This window comes from Neodiprion pinetum, chromosome 1 (assembly GCF_021155775.2).
Source record: "Neodiprion pinetum isolate iyNeoPine1 chromosome 1, iyNeoPine1.2, whole genome shotgun sequence".
NCBI classification, from domain to species: domain Eukaryota; kingdom Metazoa; phylum Arthropoda; class Insecta; order Hymenoptera; family Diprionidae; genus Neodiprion; species Neodiprion pinetum.
The window spans coordinates 38,140,482-38,157,386 of NC_060232.1; the positions used below are offsets into that span (position 1 = coordinate 38,140,482).

A 16,905-nucleotide genomic window follows, 5' to 3' on the forward strand; every position below is an offset into this window, starting at 1 on the left:
TATCGAGGGTCAAAAATTTCGAGCAAATCACGTAATGTGAGAAATTTACGTCAGACGATGATTAAATTGACCTTAAATTCAGGCGATTCGACTGATTTCAATTTCTGGATCGAGGAGATATAGTTTTTAGTTTAACGATTTTCATCGCCATCTTGAACTTTGTTATATAAGGTGGGATCGAAACTCGTAAATAATACGCGACGCTCGTATAATGTATAAACGTAATGCGAACTTTGCTAACGTTTAGTTTTAAAGCCCGACGCTATTTACAACTTTCCAGATTTACGAGGCTTATTTCCGCGGAACAAACGCTTTATCGGCTTTAACAAATCGCAACTCGCGTCTCTGTTTTGGTTGAGAATTCTGCAGTCGATCTCACGTTTTGGTAATGGCTCACTGGCGCAAGCGGTAAACACCGTCAATTTCCGGGTGTAGGAATTTAATGCACATGACACTTCGTACTCAGACTGCAACGAAATTATATAATCTAACTGTTCAACAAATTTGATCGTAAAATATTACGGGATTTTCATCTATAGCAGATTCAAATTCAATGCAGCAACTGTTTGATCGTTGTTTTTAAACTAAAACGCCAATTAAGCTTCCAATTATTCTTACAAAAAACTTGCCTTCTTGAAATGAAAAACATTGTGACGTACAAAGTAAAGAAAGCTTACAAAATACACAGTTACGTATAGTTAGGCGACTATACAATTTGTGAAAGGCCGTATCGTCTATCTATGTTGGTCTAACTCTATTTTAATAAAAATATATTTTTGAATCCTGGAAGAAAAATTAGAATTAAATTCACCAATCTCGAAATTTTCTTCTCAAAGTTTCTCGAACTTGGCGAACAACTTCGATGAACAATTTCTGATATGCGGCACTGTCTAACTGTATCAGTGTAACTCTATTTCAATAAAAATTTATTTTCGAATCCTTGAAAATCAGAATCGAATCGGTCGATCTTGAAATTCTTTTTCATTCCAAAAATTCGAACAAGGCAAAAATTTTTTTATTTCAATGCTTAAAAGAATATTTACGAATGGTGAATTCGATTTCGAAGAGTCCTTTTTTTTTTAACAGATTTTGAATCTTTTGTCAAATACAATATCCTTCGAAACACGTCAGTAGCATTTTGGGGCAATTTGAGGATTTCGAGGAAAGCTGCGATAAGGCATAGGGGAGGGGGGTTGGGGCGGATGGACGGATGGTCTGGCAAACAGATATTCGGTAAACGAGGCACGTCACGTCCGTTATACTTGACTGAATCACCGACGCGGAGCAACACTGTATGGGTAGCATGGGACATCCCAGCAAATGAAATTCCCCCTGAATGGGTGCGTGTGTGGATGGGTTTGCTGTATGAGACGTGAGCGAAACGCAAGGACGAGAAAGGACCTTCAAATTAATTCCGGTCTAGGTAAAACCGAGTATTCGTGCATGTCGAACAAACTTTTAGACCCATTCGCCGTGTGAAAAATTTCCGAATCGAAACAGCCGGTGTAAAATTGAGTCTTATCTTTTTGTTTCGAGGCAACTTTTCGATTTTTTTTTCTCACCCCGTGGTCGTGAAATAGATATTGAAATTCGTAACGTACTGCAAAAACTGAGCAGCGCTATCGAGAGCGAAAATATTTTAGCTCGAGTAATGAATTAATAACGCAATGACCGAGAGGGTGGGAAAAAAAAAAAAAAAAATTAAAAGACTTCGCCGACAAGATAACCGAGTAGATAATTTATTCGACGTGGTTTACCGACATTAATTTACGATTCACGTCATGACCGTTAGACGATTTTTCTTTCTTGTTTCTCGGTTCTCAAAGCTTTCGTTTCTTGTATACTTTTTGCTGTCCTTCGCTTTTACTCCTAGTTTTTTCGACCCGCCAGCGTAAATTGTTCAAACTTTTTCTCCAACGTGTGCAAAATGAGCCGCGATCATAAAGACGGACGAGAACAAGAGCTCAGTTTCTTTGTTAGATCGTGCGATGAAAAAGTTGAGACCAAAAATCGATGGATTAATTCAGCTCTGAAGATGTTTGAAAAATTTTTTTTCAAAACATCAAATTACTAAGAAAACGCAGAAAATTCTCTTGCACTATATTTAATTGAATATTTACAATATCTGCGTTATTTACCGTTTGAAATTTTTGTTTCTCACGGAAACGTGATAAAATTTTTGTCACGTATCGCGATTCAACGAAACGCAAATTCGCTACAGATATTGAATGTTAGGAGAAATGGGTTGCAGGGTAAAACTTGCGTTACTAGAGTGTCGCCGCATTATCATCTCGTCAAACGTTGTTTTATCTTCTTTTTGTCGCTCTTCTTGCGCGGCGATTGTGGACAATTGTTTCTGTGTTTTTCTTTCTTCCCGTTAAAGTACCGTACAAGTTGTAAAGCAAGGTTGGCAGTGGCTGCTGCAGTTTGAAATTTCATTGCGAGGCAGCCCCGTTTATACATACCTATACATATATATACCTTGGTAGCATACATGCATATTAGAATAACTTCTCTTGCGGAAATTTCAGGGCCACTGTAATGTTCACCTTATCCAGAAGTTTCCACCCATTTGAAGTTAATGAACTGCAGGGGTAGTAAAACGGGGAATTCGCGACTCTACACTGGGTTTCGTTTATGATAGTCGAAGGTTTTCGGAAAATATTCAACGAAAGTGTCGAAGATTGTAGCGAGTTTCGCGTGCGGTTCTCTAATTTAGTTTGGTCAAATTGACGGATGACGCGGCCTCGCTTGTCCTGCAGAAATTATCCCGCCTATCTGCATGTAACTAAATTTGGCGAACGCGAAATCGCGTTTCTCGTGATATAACGCGTTCGCGTAATTTGCGTTCGAGTCAATTCGCCCCGTCAGACGTTGTAGCGCGTGTGGCTTTCAGGGTTTTCACAGTAATTGAGACGGAGCTTCGCGACGGCAAATTCGGGGGGAATTATGGCGAATAATACGAAGAGTTGATAATAAATTGGGAAAAATACCCTGGGAAGAATTTTTACCTCGAAATCAAGCGTCGTCGCTTCTCCTATTATGTAAAAAATATACACTTTCCGCCTTCTTTTTCCAACAGCTTTCAATTTACTCTCCGACGTTTCAGTTCTTTTTAATCTCTCTCGCTACTCCGCTTACGACTTTTCGCTCTTTGACTTCGTCGAGAATTTCAAAGGATTCCTTTTTCCTGAAGAAGAAGAGATAGAACGTCGAACGCCCAGCTTCTTAGGTATACCTAGGGGAATTACCATAAGATGGGTATTACGTTTACATGGGTAAACGTATTCGCGTTATACATCCTTGGTTAGGTATTAAAATACTCAAACAAACTCACAGCCTCTAGAAATTGCCGGGATTTCTCGAGAGACGGTAATGTCAGTTGATTAAAACCACTCAACAGGTCTGCTGCTTTAATACACGTTATTTTTTCTGCACGGTCGGTTATTGCCAAAGATCGTTTTTCACTAACCGGAAAAAATTACACGCTGCTCATGTTCAAACTGGTGAAATGTCCGTTTGTTTAATTCTTCTCCAATTTATACACGCCTAAACACTTTGCATTTCATATCTTTCTGGCTCGCGCCATGTGTACTTTACGCAAACATACCAAATATCTGAATAATTATCAACATATGGGGCGTTCCATGGTCGCAATTGATCGGTCACCGATAATGTGATACTATCAAATTTGAGAGAAAAGATATTTTCGACGTTGATTCACATTGGTGGTTTGAAAATTTCAAACTCTACTTACTTCGTAAAGATTCAATTGTAGGTGAAGATATTGAGAAAATGAAGTTTTCAATTTTGCGTATTATTATTCTGCGAGAAGACATGTTAGACAAAATATTTCATACACCCTGATAAAAATGTGTTAGGAATTTTGTCGATGAAACTTGAAAGTCATCAAAAATTAGGTATACACTTTTTGAACAAGAATAGATATAATTTTGCAGAAATTCCATTATGTTATCTAGGGTAACATTTATTGAACCAACATCTGTTTCTCTTTTGACGAAAGATTACTTGCTTCATTTTTGTTAAAAATAGAAATCCTGGAATAGCCTATACGTAGAGAGAACCGCATATGGGAATAATGTGCGCGTGTTCTGGCCCGCAAAAGTATCTATATATCTAATTCAGGTGGTGCTGATCGAGCGTTAACGCAACTCCGATGACATTTCAAAACGTGTTTCCACATTACTTTTCAAGTTACAACGTCCTGCATTTTGGACCTTACAATAAAATGAGTTGTAGAATTTTCGCGATATGACAATACATGAATCGTTTGAATTTTTTATTTGCGGATCAGTTTGCCGTTGTATCGTTTATTTGTTCAGTAGTAGAACATTCAATGTCCACGTAATGAGCCCCTTACGATAGGCAATCCATCTGGTTGCGATCGATTCAATTTCATCAACGTAATTTTCCAGTTTCAGAAACTGACGAACGGTGGATTTGCTCTTACAATATTCTTGCCATTACTTAACTTCGCGTGAAACAATGTTTGATGCCTGGTGAATGCCACGACTAATCTAACAGCCGAAAGAAAATGGCAAGTGATTCAGCGAAGGTGGCCATATTGAATTTGTTTGTTAGATATTGAAGAAATCCGTCCTTCGTAACTTCATCAAATCTAGTGGCTGTTCCGTAGGTACGTTCTTCTAGATGAGATATTTCGATATATGAAGAATCATTTCTGTCCTATCGGGACCAAACTTTATTTCACGTAACGAATTGAATATAATTTATACTCTAAAACATCGACGTCACGTGGAATTGATTTCATACGCTAGGCGGAAGAAAGAGGGTTGAAATTTTTTGAATTCGCATATCTGTATCCGACGTATCCTGTCATGAGAGAGTTTCGTCATACAAAAATCGATGTTCCTGGACGTTCCATCAGTTCGATGACGCGTCGATGCCACGTGGGCACGTGAGGTGCACACTCCTCGAGCTCCGTTAATTCCCCACAATATAATAACCCGGCCGTCACGCGGTATAACCGAACCGCGAAATCGGTAGCACGCATGACACCGTGTGCGGTTATCCTCGTCTAAATTGCACCTGTCGTTTACCGGACGTTCGTCAAAACCGGGCGTAAATTTCATGCGACGGAACGTCCAATTTAACGCCGAGTAGGTAGGTAAATGCGATGCAGGATCAGAAGCATATCGCTGCCGATACCGGTACCGATGATTCGCTGATTCGCTTCCTCCTGAATAATTCCGCTGCTAGAAAAATATTAATTTTCTTTCGCTTTCAGGTGACGTGCCAGGACGACGAGGGCGAGCAATGCCTACCCCGGAAGACATTCTTCGCCCTGCTACGCCTGCCGGAAGTCAGTTCAAACCTTGCGGCGTACTCGCGAACGGCGCGGATAATCCTCGACGCCAAGAACCGAAACGAGCTCGTTAACCTGAAGACTACGTCAACGGACGACGCGGAGGACGGTGAGGTCTGCCTTCCGGTCGGCGTCTACCTCGAGCTCTTCAGCTACCCTGCTACGAGGGGTCGTCTGGCAGCCATGACCAGTGCTCAGCGGCTCTTCGAGGAGCCGGCAGCATCGAGAATGGACGAGGCCGATGAGGGGGAAGAGGAGGACGAAGTCGACTCGGAGAAACGAAGCATCGCGACCCTCGCGAAAAACGGTGATCTGCCGATATCCATCCAAGACAAGGCGGACGAGGAGGAGGAGGATCAAGAGAAACGGAGCCCCGCGGCTATGTTGAACAGGGATGAGCTCGAAGCGCTCTACCGATACTCGGAGCTCGGGAAGCGCAACGTTGCCGCGCTGGCTCGAGACTTCGCGCTGCCGTCGGGAAAACGGAACGTAGCTGCGCTGGCTCGTGACTTCGCGCTGCCGCCGTCTAGCTCGGGAAAACGGAACGTCGCCGCGCTGGCTCGTGACTTCGCGCTGCCGTCGGGAAAGCGGAACGTCGCTGCTTTGGCGCGTGACTTCGCGCTGCCCTCGGGTAAGCGCAACATCGCTGCGCTGGCTCGGGACTACAGTCTGCCATACGGGAAGCGGTACTTGGACATTTTCTCACGCGGCAGCGCGCCGCGCTTCCAGCCCAGCTACGGCGAGAAACGGAACCTCGCGGCTCTCGTTAGGAACGGCGATATGCCCGTTGGACTTAAGCGCAATATCGCGGCTCTGGCCAGGGGATGGACTCTGCCGATTCAGAACAGGTTCGGACGCTCGTTGGACAACATCGAGGGGAGGGCGAAGGGCCGGATGAAGGATGCTCCGAGACCGGAAGAGCAGCGCAAGAAGGAGGAGGACGCCAATGAGAGGAAATTGGAAGCTTTGGCCAGCTCCGCGGCGGTGGCCGCGAAGATTTCCGGGGATAACGAGAAGTTCAAGCTCGATACCGATATCAATGGCAAGAATAAATCAGCGAAGAACGCCAAGCATGCTGGTGAGAAAAGGCCGAAGCGGCAGATCGAATTCTCTGACGAGTATCCTCTGCCCGTTATGCAGAACAACAACGTTCTGGATTATGAGGAATTTATCGAGGCACTTACAGGCGATTATCCCAACGCGGAGAAACGATTCATGGGTATGTAATTATTTCGTGGACGTTGACGCGTATCGATTGACGGGTTAGGATTATCATGATATAGGGAAGAAGAAACAACAAATAATTCTTGGTTTTAATTAACGGTTCAATATATTTATCCTCCCATTTCGAACAGAAAAAATTAAACGGGTCTCATAAAAATTTTACCTGTTGATAATTTTTTCTATTTTTTTCTAGTTCATTGTACGGATATACTTAATAAATTTCGATGAGATTGAAACGCAGAGGATATTAGAAAAATTGTTTTATTCAGTAGCGTATAATACTGAAAATATTCGTTGTCATTTCTACTAAGATCTTCTTTTCCAATTACGGTCTTTGACACTTGTTTCTTCGATTGTTCGACCATCTGAATAAAAATATAGGGGAAGAAAAAAAAAACCGTTCAAAAAATCTCCAGCAATAATGTAATTATTTCAGCCAATCGACAACGGTCCGGTAAATTCATCCCTAATTCACAAAAACTCGTTTAAAACACGATGAAAACGGTTTCCCTATACTTAAATTGCAACAAACAAGTGATAATTAACATATATATATATGTATATATATATATGCATACAATGTTATACAGCGTTAAGAATACCGTTATATTGTATATAAACACGTTTAAACCGTGAGCTTTTTCATGCATTACAAAACAAACTGAAAACAAGGCGCAGGACCGTAACTGATTGTGAGACGAAAGTCTGTTGGCTGATAGAACGGGCAACCGTTACTTGTCATTTAACGAAAAACAAATAATAGAGCAAAGAAAAAGAAAGAAAAAAAGAAAAACAATTCTTGGGTATGAATCTGCACATGTAGCAACGGACCCCAGGGAGATGCAGGAAGGCGAAGAAGCCAGCTTCTACATGTCGCAACCCTCGAAGAAGCACATCGGGGCGCTGGCTCGCCTTGGGTGGCTCCCCTCGTTCAGATCCGCAAGGTTTTCCCGCTCCCCACGGTACCTGGTGAACAGGTCAGCCCAGTAGGATACGCTCCTCCGCGTCCTCTCTCAACTCTTCGTATGTGCTGTCGATGTGTCTCTGTCCCGTAGAAGTCACCCTCAATACCACCACCACCACTGCTACTAACACTACCACCACCACTATGTCTATTTGTCTAACGTCAACCGCATACCCACCGCACAATATTGCGGTCACCGCACCTTTAACGGACGACCGCTTTCACGGTAGTTCGATAGCCGTTTGTTCGATGTACTGTATTCACATATTCCTCGATGTTTTTTCCAAATGTTCGTTATAGATATTACACACACGTATAGTTCGCACATAGTGTTAGATTAAATATCGTTGTACACATAGATCAAGTAGTGAGATGGATGTTAATGTGTTGCGGACATAGTCTGCGTTGCAGTAGCCCTCGTTACGTTCACCTCGCAATCAACGCAGTACTCGGTATATTTCGTAACGGATAAGGGAAGAGCCAGAGTTTCTGTAACCGTGCAGCTGATTCGCTGAAACTTATGGTATGCACCAAAAGATGCTGATCCGAAGCTGCGGGCAAGCCTCCAATTCAATCTCGGTGTGAAGTTTTTCATACGTTTCAGCGGAGCTTCCGATTTTCCGGGTCAATTTATCGAAGGGATTCTATAGGATCCGGTATGGAAGACGCTTACAGTGATAATCATGTGTATAAAATGATTCATGTGGTTTGAATCGATTCGTTTTCTTTACTGTTTACTATACTGTACTTGTTTTGTGTCGGAATAGAAGCTCGAAAGAGAAAACAGAAAATGCACGAGCTTAAAGCCCAACTATCATCGAGGATAAACGCGGTTTTCTGGCAAAAGTGACATTTATGTTGGTGTAAAATCAGCCACGTCATGATTCAGACTTCGACGTGAGGTATTTTCGGTTGTTCGACAATTTCTAGCCGTTTTCGAATCGAGTTGTGAAGTTTCATGGACATTGACTTTGAGTTTGAATCACCGATTGGCCTACTTTTGGCTCTTTGTCGCCTCTTTTTCGCTTCTATTCGTCAATATTCCGCATTATTTTGTTACATGCAGTCGTTGGTCGTATCAGAAAACACGGCAAATTGTGAACGGTGGGATTTTGTTTTTCAGGGCGAATTCCGCAGATGGGACCTCGGCCGACTACCCCGCCGACTCGGCGTCTAGGACGTTAGGATTCGGCGGCGCGACCCGTTACTCCAGATCCCAGAACTTCGGAGATTGTCGTCACGGTTTCAAGAGATTTCTCCTCTTGCCAGCAGTCGACAAACTTCTACTGCAGAAGCTTTACACGACCCCAAGAACCGTATAGATTATAACATATTCACCCCTTTCCCCAATATACCAGCGTTGATTATACCGCGCAAACAGTAATCAATTAACCCCCATCACCCACTGTCATTATTGGTATACCTATATTAACGTGTTACGATAAGCATGCGATCCGCGAGGGATTGTCAACACTCGAGAAGCAGAAGAAGAAGAAGAAGAAGAAGAAGAAGAAGCATTTATCCTTCGTCAGAACCGATGGAGTATAGTAGTTGCAATATTGGCTTGCTTTTTGGCAAAAGTTGTTGAAGATGAATTTTAGTACTGGCTAATATAACTTATTCGGATTCAAATTTATAGCCGTCTATATTATGGGATTCCAGCAGAAAAAGTAATTATCTGTGTACCTATGCAATGTTTCGCCGAAGTTATAGACTCACGTCCGATCTTCGAAATCCCAGATATTTTAATTCGTCCCCGTGCTTTGATGTATCATATTTGAATCTATAATAAAGATACTCGTCAAACTTCTTCCAGCAAGTCAGCATGAAAAGGAAACACGAAGAAAGAAAATAAAATCAGGAACAAATGGATGCAAAATTTGCGGAACGTTGGATTTGTAATTTATGCTGATTGCGACGTAGATCGTAGAATTTAAATCCCTAGTTGTTAGTCTGTTCCATGAAATCCTATATTCATCATTTATTCATGCTAAATAACAGAGTGCAGCGGTTTTGTTCTTCATTCCGAACGCGGTGATATACATATGAGAAGGGTAAAAGAAGAAAATAATAAGAGAGTAGAAAGAATAATTAATATCATAACTCTGTATCAAAATATATAGCTATAAGGTGGCTGGAACGGCGGTTTTCTATTGGAGAATTTTTCTCAAATTTCCTATGAGATACCGCCGGCTGAAATTGCTGTGGATGACATATAATTGAAGAAAAAAAAAAAAAAAATCAAAGAAAAACAAGAATTAAAATCATGACAATAATATGTAATTATACTAATATAATAATAATTATAACATAAAAAATATAATATATATATACATATATATTATATATACGTATATACTATATACGATATGTGTTTAACTAGACAATAATACTATACGAGTAATATAATGACAATAAAATGATATTAAATATATTGAATTGGAAATTAAAATTATTATTCTCAATGTTTAGCTCGATATCGCGCGTTTAGATCCTTGATTTTACACACGCATGCAGGCGCATAATCATTCCTATATTCATGCGTGTACAACGTATAATAATGCGTGATTGTACCTGTGAAACACGTTTATTTCTATTAAATCTAACTTGAACGCAGTATTATTAATTGTCTTTTTATTCAAACTCGAATGTACGAAAGCAGTTTGAAAAGTCACCACAGGAAACAGAGTTTTGACCATGTGGATTTTTTGCAAACCGATGCAACAGTCGATGCCTTAAATCGACTTTTGCGTCCCGAAATTTTAGGCCTATCACCTAAGTGATTATCTTGAAACTTTTTTTTATTCACCGAATCTCATCTATAATTTCCGAATCAGACAGATGGCGCTACCTAGGCTACACGTTTCAACGTGTGCGATCGATCAGTTTCACAGTATTCCACACGCCAGTAATGCGACGTGTATCTACGAGTAAGCGTGTGGTGCGCAGCTCATATTTAACCGGAAGATGACTGGCAGAGGGTAACTTCAGAAGTTTGACCTGATCCATCGATCGCTGCACACCGGCAGCGTTGCCAACGTACGGTGAGTGAAAAGTTTCGTTATCTTTACAGCTAGTGTTATTCGTAGTGAGTAATTTTTTAACCACAAAGAATGATTGAATATTAAGGCGTTTGATGGTAAAAATTATTTATCGGCCAACCGGATGCAAAACACAATATATAACATATCTCAAAAGCGACGTTTCTGAAATACTTCTGAAGTATTTCGTGCCGTATGGCTAATATTCATTAATGAGTTCCCAGTGGCTCACTATTTTTCTGAAATTAAAACTGGAACAAGTTTCTTTTTGAAGCAAATTTTATGTGCCAATGACTAGCGACGCAAGTGACAGGACATACAAACGATACGTTGATCAGAGACACATGAAATTTCCATAGATCCGTAGAAAAAAAAAGTGAGCCACTGAAAACCCATTAATTAACATTACATATGTTCGCTTCGGTTTGGTGACTCCTTGATCAAGAATCAAGGCATTTTGATACATCACGGTATATTATAACGATTGTACCTGAGATGTGTGAACACCATTTTGTAAATAATTCTGAACTGCAGAATAAAAGATGTATGTAAGCAAGATTTAAAATTGTCATTGATGTATCTGATTCTGAGCATGAAGCATATAGTGCCGATGAATGTATCCTGGAACATTTTCATTGACGATCAAAAGTAAATTTTCTTTTTATTAGAACAATATTAGTGTGCGTGCACATAAGTTTTAGGGTTATCGTATGGTTGCGAGACAGAAATTCATTATACATTTTAGAAACGTTCGATTGGTTATCGAATTAGATATATCTGCATGACGTTATTTTCATTGTGCTGTTAGTATCAACATCCAATAGGTGAATTGGAATTCAGGCACAACGGTCACCGACGGTTCTGAGATATTCTCGGGCTTAGGAAAATCTGCATTTGACAGCCGATTTTCAGTATGAACGAACGTTCCCGTAAGTGCGCTATATTAAATTAGTACGTGATATACGATTGTGGTTAATCCTTTCAAGTGAAGTCGTGTTTTTCCTTTTCAACTGCTAATTATCATAAGGAGTAGGTATATGTATTTTTTTAAATCCGTTTCATTGTACCGAGTTACGCAGAATATTATACTGCATCTGTGTAATTCCAATCTTGCTTGATCATATGCGCAGCTCGCTCTCCAATCATGACGCAAGATGATCCAGTATTAGCTGTAGTCGCCTGTAAGCAAAGTTATCCCATTGTCATTCATCGGCCTGTCAACGGTCTTTATAAATGATTAGCAGGGCTCACAGGCGAGGTATATATTTCATCTTGAAATCAACAAATGAATCGAAGTACGTCATCTCGATACTTACCTGCGGCATAATAGAAGCGTCCGCCACGCGTAGTCCCTGTATTCCGTAGACTCGGAGCCGAGGGTCGACAACTGCCAGTGGGTCCGATGATGGGCCCATTTTGCAGGAGCCTGCGAAGTGGGATTCCCCAGTAACATTGTAATGAGCTGCACACTCCCAATATTTTCTGCTAGCAAAAGTGTAGGTTGAGCAGGGCTCGAAAGGTGTCGCGGCCAAGGTCATGTTATAGGCTTTGAAGGCGGGTGCATCAGCCAATTGCAAAGTATACTCGACGGCTTTTACAACCCCAGCGACGTCATCAGGATGGCAGAGATAGTTTACCGTGATTGAAGGATATTCCAAAGGATCCGATGAAGCCAGACTAATTTTTCCTGGAACAGAAAATATCTGCAGTTGGTTTGCGCGCTTGTAGTTCTCCATTCCTCAATTATGGGTGGTAGAATTTTGTTGCGAGAATTCAGGAAGTCAGGAGTACCTCTGCATTTCGGATGCTCGTAACCGGCCGAGAACTCGATTTCGCGTTTACCGTCGCTGCTAAGTAAGCCGATTCCACCGGGTGCGCAACCAGCAGAGTAACCCATGCCGACTATATGATTGTCCGGAAGGTTAGGCGTCGTTATTCCAGATGGTAGGGCGCCAGCCACTTGACCGAGTCCGGTGTTAGACAAGGGTCCGGTCTGGAAGGCGATATACTCAGCAAGAGCAGCCCAGTTGTTGAGGTAGGTGTCAGGCTCATTGATGGTGAACGGGATCGGGAATACGACATGATCATGGAAATTGTAGCCGACGCCAGGTAAATTTTCGATCACTTCGATTCCGTAGGATTTCAAATCTTCTTCCGGCCCAACTCCAGAGAGGAGTAGAAGATGAGGAGACCGAACGGCACCTGCGGAGAGGATGACTTCCCTGGATGCGCGTACCGTGTACAACTTGCCGTTCTGCTTGTAATTATTGCAAATTCGTTCACTCCTCGTTAACGATATTTCAAACTATAGGCTGGTGGTATGAACGAGTAAACGACCAAGTGAGTGGGATAATTAGGGGTGAGGAAGATAGCGAACGAGAAACGGCAAAGTCGGGGAAAATGTGTTAGATATCAGTCGAGATGTGTTGTGTTGATTCCATGCCTAAGACAAGTGCCCTGTGGCGTTACAATTGTGACCGAGGTAAAATGAATGAACGAATGAGTCATGCAGTTTATCTATGCCCAAGTAAAACTGGGGTGAAGAGAAAATGAGATGTCATACAATCTCTTAAAATTAAGTTTAAACAGCACGCAGGGAGAACGAATCAAGTTGCGGATGGTGAGAGCAACAAAAGATGAAGTTGAGAAGATAAACATAAAGTTTCGAAGAAAAAAGTTATTAACACTGAGCATGGAGAAGCAGAAGAAATAGGAAACATTTTTTTCGATAGTTGAGATTAAGAATTAAGTAAATTAAAATGAAACTGAATTGAATTGAGAGAAGCAAAAACAAAAGAACGAACGTTAAGTAACATACCTAAGAATCAAATTAGAATTAGAATTGAGTCCACAGTCTAAAACATAAGATTTAGTTAGTAAGAAATGGAGTTCGATCTCACCGAGGAAGGCAGGGCAGACGGACCAAGGAGGATGACCAGTACTATGGAAAAGTAGTTAGGATTAAGAAAAAAGAGGTACACGAAGCATAGATAGCATAAGCATTACAGCTAAACCAGGATTATGGATACATTGGACAAGAACGGTAAGAACTTCATTCACACCAGAAAACAGACCAGGCACGCGCAGAGGAAATACGAGATAGCTGCTAGAGGATGCGAAGAGAATTCAAGTTGGCGATGCTCCCGGGAGAAAACTCGGTTGACATTGCGACTGACCCGCTTCAAGGTCTGGGAAATAGCCAACACTTCCGCCTTGAGAGGTGTATGAACGCAGCAGGCCACGATTAAGAAGCCTGACAGATGGGCATCGTCGTCTGATACGTTATAATAGAGCCAAGTCACAGAAATGAAAATGATATGAAAAAAATTTGCAGAAAAATGAAGTCTAATGAGATGATTGAGAGACAAAGTGAAGTACCATTGATTTGGCCACAAGCAGGTTTGAGAAATCGAAACCTGAAGTAGGCCAAACTTTGGCGGCAAGGACTGAAAAATAGGGATGATAGAGATGATGATGGTGGTTTATTATGCCGTGGCAAGCCCTGGGAAAGCAGAATTACAGAGTAGAGTTACATGTAGGAAAATGACGAGTGCCAAGCGAAAGCAGCATAAGGAGAGAGAAAGAAAACCAATTGGTTGGACTAAGTATAGGAGATAGAGAGCATAACTCCATACAAGTGCAGGACGAAAAACGTATAGTTGTACTTTTTACTCCCTAGAGACCAATAGCTGAGTTCCATTCCCTAGGAAGTAAAAAGTGCGACCTCGTAGACGTGTAATGAAATCCAAATGACATACGGGTGGTGGAGGTACTTCCACAAGGTCTTTTTGACTTTTTGTGTCTGCATTACTCGTCTCCAGCCCGTAATGTACTGTAAACTCCACACGCGAGCAAGAAAGGCCCACTTCTTGCCCTTCGTGAATAACATACTAATTCAATCAATTCAAGTTGTAGATGTGGCGTAATCGAATCTGAATCATCATCCCTACCAGTGTCCCAAAATGAAAAGACTACAAAACAATGAAATTACAGACAGGCTAAATAAGTGATTCAAATTCTGTAGCTCCACGTATCATTATCACCTTGTAATATTCGATGCCAACGGCCCTTCCATTCTTGATTATGACTCGCGTGCAGGTGGAGTTCAGAGTTATTTGGAGGTTCCTGCGGTGTCTGATTGGCCGCAGATATGCCGCAGCGCTACTGCGTCTCGCACCGCGATGACTCGTTGTTTGGAGTATAGTGAACCCGATAGGATCATCTCCGTTGAGATCATTGCTGAGGCCGAGACCCGCCTCTTTGGCTGCTTCGAGTATTACATTTGCAAAAGGTGGTTTGGACGGAAACCTTTCGACAAAAAGCGGCCCATTCGTGCCGTGATACTTTCGGCCAACACTATCGATATCGCCGTTATTTTCGGACTTCTTGAAAAATGGCAAGACTTCTTCCCATGACCATCCCTCATTACCCATTGCAGCCCATTGATCGAATATATACGGGCTGCCGCGTAGGTATATCATTGCATTGTGCGACAAGCTTCCACCAAGAGTTTTGGCTTGCGTAATCGAACAGCTACCATTCGAACCTAGACAGGCGTAGGTTTCGTTGGTCGACTGGTATCCCCACTCGTTAGATGATCCTATCACAAATAAGATTTACAGATTTTTTCAACTACTTAACAAAACAGGATTTTTGGATATGCTGGTATACTTACCGGGTACAACATAAGTGAAACCAGGAACGGATGCGGCTACTAGTTCGTCCGGGCCTGCCTCAATAAGCAGAACTTTCCAAGACGGATTTTCACTCAGTCTTGCAGCGACGACAGAACCGGCTGCTCCACCTAAAAACGAAAAAAGCACAAGAGATTGCACTCACGTTCTCTTCACCTTGTTCAACTCGCGTAGCATCGATGCGTTTTGAAATCTGTCTGGTGAGTGAAAATTGTTTATTTCATAAGACAACTCACCCCCCACTACGATAAAGTCATACTCGGCATCTGGGATATGGATAGGTGTGATGCGTTCGCAGGTTTGAGCGATTCGTTGTTTTCTTCTTACAAATGTCTCTAGAATCGACAGAAAGAAGTAGTACGAGGTGACATTACATATGCTGGCTACACTCTGCCCCAGGTAGTCCGCATTGCAGGTTTCCGGCAAGGCGTAGTTGTACTCCATTCCTGTAACAGATGAGTCGAGGTAAAAGCGGACGAGATTTCCGAGAATAACAATAATTGATTTAAACAATATATAATAATCAGACCGCACAAAAATATAAATCTGATTGCAGTACACCGACTATTTTCAGACAAATTATTTTCCATCGAACAACAAACTGTCACGGATCACGTTTTTTTTTTTTACGAACTCCAACTTCTAACGTACTCAGTTTTCCCTGGGTCACAAATGTGACCTTCTTGTCGGTGGAAACTAAATCTCCTCACAACGTAAAAGGCGTCCGTTTCAACACGAAATTTAATTGAGCTTGTTCCTGTATCTGCAAGGTATTTTATTTGTTATCACCATAACGTGTATCGGTATTTGTTTACTTCCAAAATCATACTATGGGCCTGAATTAATGTGATTCAGATTTTGGAAGCGATCACCGTAATTCTGGACAACTGATTTTCCAGACTGGGCAAGTGTACGACAATAACTGCTTGCAATTACACGTCGTGTTAAATTTCGAAAAATACTGACTGTTCTTGCAATCTGTGCCACTGTGTGACACTGCTACGGTGCACTAATCTGTATTTGGCGTGCTGAAGATTTGATTTCTGCTCATCGGAAACTACCAACGTTATACGTTCCTCGGATAGTAGTCGAGAAATTTATACTCGATTTGATGGAGGGCGTATCACCCAAAAATATTTGCCTTTCATATTTTCCGCCTACGTAATGATACATCAACATGCACAGGAGATCAGCAGAGCACTACATTCCTGTTCAAATAGAGGATGGGGCCTTGCAACAACATGTGTCTTACAACATATTTTTTCAGCTCGCGTACGGTAGCTTGAGATGTTTTAAAGTATATGCGCATAGTTTTCACCTCCATGAAGCTGCTTTATATCGTAATATCGTAAGCCGCCAGACTTTTGGCATAACAAGTTCATATTGAGACAGTCTCAGGCTTTGCGAGTTGTGTGTTCTTGAACACATTTGGACGATTGGCGTACAGATTAGATAATGCGAAAAGTTCTCAAGGCTTTGCGGGTCTCAGACTTATCGATTCGATCGACATAACGATTCCAGTCGGTATATCGCACTGTAAGTTCGACGATCTACTACAGCATTTGTTAACCGAATATCGTCTACAAATTCCGAATCAGTCAGATGGCGCTACCTAGGCTAGACGTTTCAACGGGT

The 16,905-nt window shown here is 41.7% G+C and overlaps 2 protein-coding genes across 6 annotated transcripts in view; one reads left to right on the forward strand and one right to left on the reverse strand.

The window, feature by feature from the left end:
- Positions 1 to 9,799, forward strand: part of Nplp1 (Neuropeptide-like precursor 1) — a 30,216-nt gene extending 20,417 nt beyond the window's left edge. The window contains exons 2-4 of one of the 3 annotated variants that reach the window (XR_006884976.2): positions 5,270 to 6,566; positions 7,395 to 7,761; positions 8,659 to 8,764. Coding sequence is in view for 2 of the 3 variants with exons in the window: in XM_046637403.2 (XP_046493359.1) it covers positions 5,270 to 6,566; positions 7,395 to 7,548; positions 8,659 to 8,857 (1,650 nt within the window). In the remaining variant the exon portion in view is untranslated. Of the gene's footprint in view, positions 1 to 5,269; positions 6,567 to 7,394; positions 7,762 to 8,658 lie in introns of all 3 variants that reach the window. The other 2 variants (XM_046637403.2, XM_046637404.2) reach the window with 2 other exon arrangements.
- An 868-nt stretch (positions 9,800 to 10,667) lies between these two features.
- Positions 10,668 to 16,330, reverse strand: LOC124225021 (glucose dehydrogenase [FAD, quinone]-like). 3 transcript variants are annotated; one of them, XM_046637401.2, is made up of 7 exons: positions 16,237 to 16,330; positions 15,507 to 15,716; positions 15,252 to 15,380; positions 14,620 to 15,176; positions 12,368 to 12,830; positions 11,893 to 12,263; positions 10,668 to 11,755 (listed from the first exon to the last, which is right to left on the reverse strand). In XM_046637401.2, the coding sequence occupies exons 2-7, from the start codon at positions 15,712 to 15,714 to the stop codon at positions 11,660 to 11,662; spliced, it is 1,824 nt and encodes a 607-aa protein (XP_046493357.1). In that variant the 5' UTR covers positions 15,715 to 15,716; positions 16,237 to 16,330; the 3' UTR covers positions 10,668 to 11,659. The 3 variants fall into 3 exon arrangements, with proteins under 3 accessions (XP_046493357.1, XP_068994328.1, XP_046493356.1); XM_069138227.1 differs by having other exon boundaries at positions 14,620 to 15,172; positions 15,251 to 15,380; XM_046637400.2 differs by lacking the exon at positions 16,237 to 16,330 and adding an exon at positions 15,922 to 16,191.
- Between the last annotated feature and the right edge of the window lie 575 nt (positions 16,331 to 16,905).

What these genes read in the sequence shown, in the direction of transcription:
- LOC124225021 (XM_046637401.2), bottom strand. Translation starts at nt 15,714, where the DNA reads ATGGAGTACAACTACGCCTTGCCGGAAACCTGCAATGCGGACTACCTG. An exon ending in TTGGCATCGAATATTACAAG is followed by an intron (nt 12,831 to 14,619) that starts GTGATAATGATA and finishes AATTACAAGCAG; the next exon opens with AACGGCAAGTTGTACACGGT. An exon ending in CGAGCATCCGAAATGCAGAG is followed by an intron (nt 12,264 to 12,367) that starts GTACTCCTGACT and finishes TTTCTGTTCCAG; the next exon opens with GAAAAATTAGTCTGGCTTCA.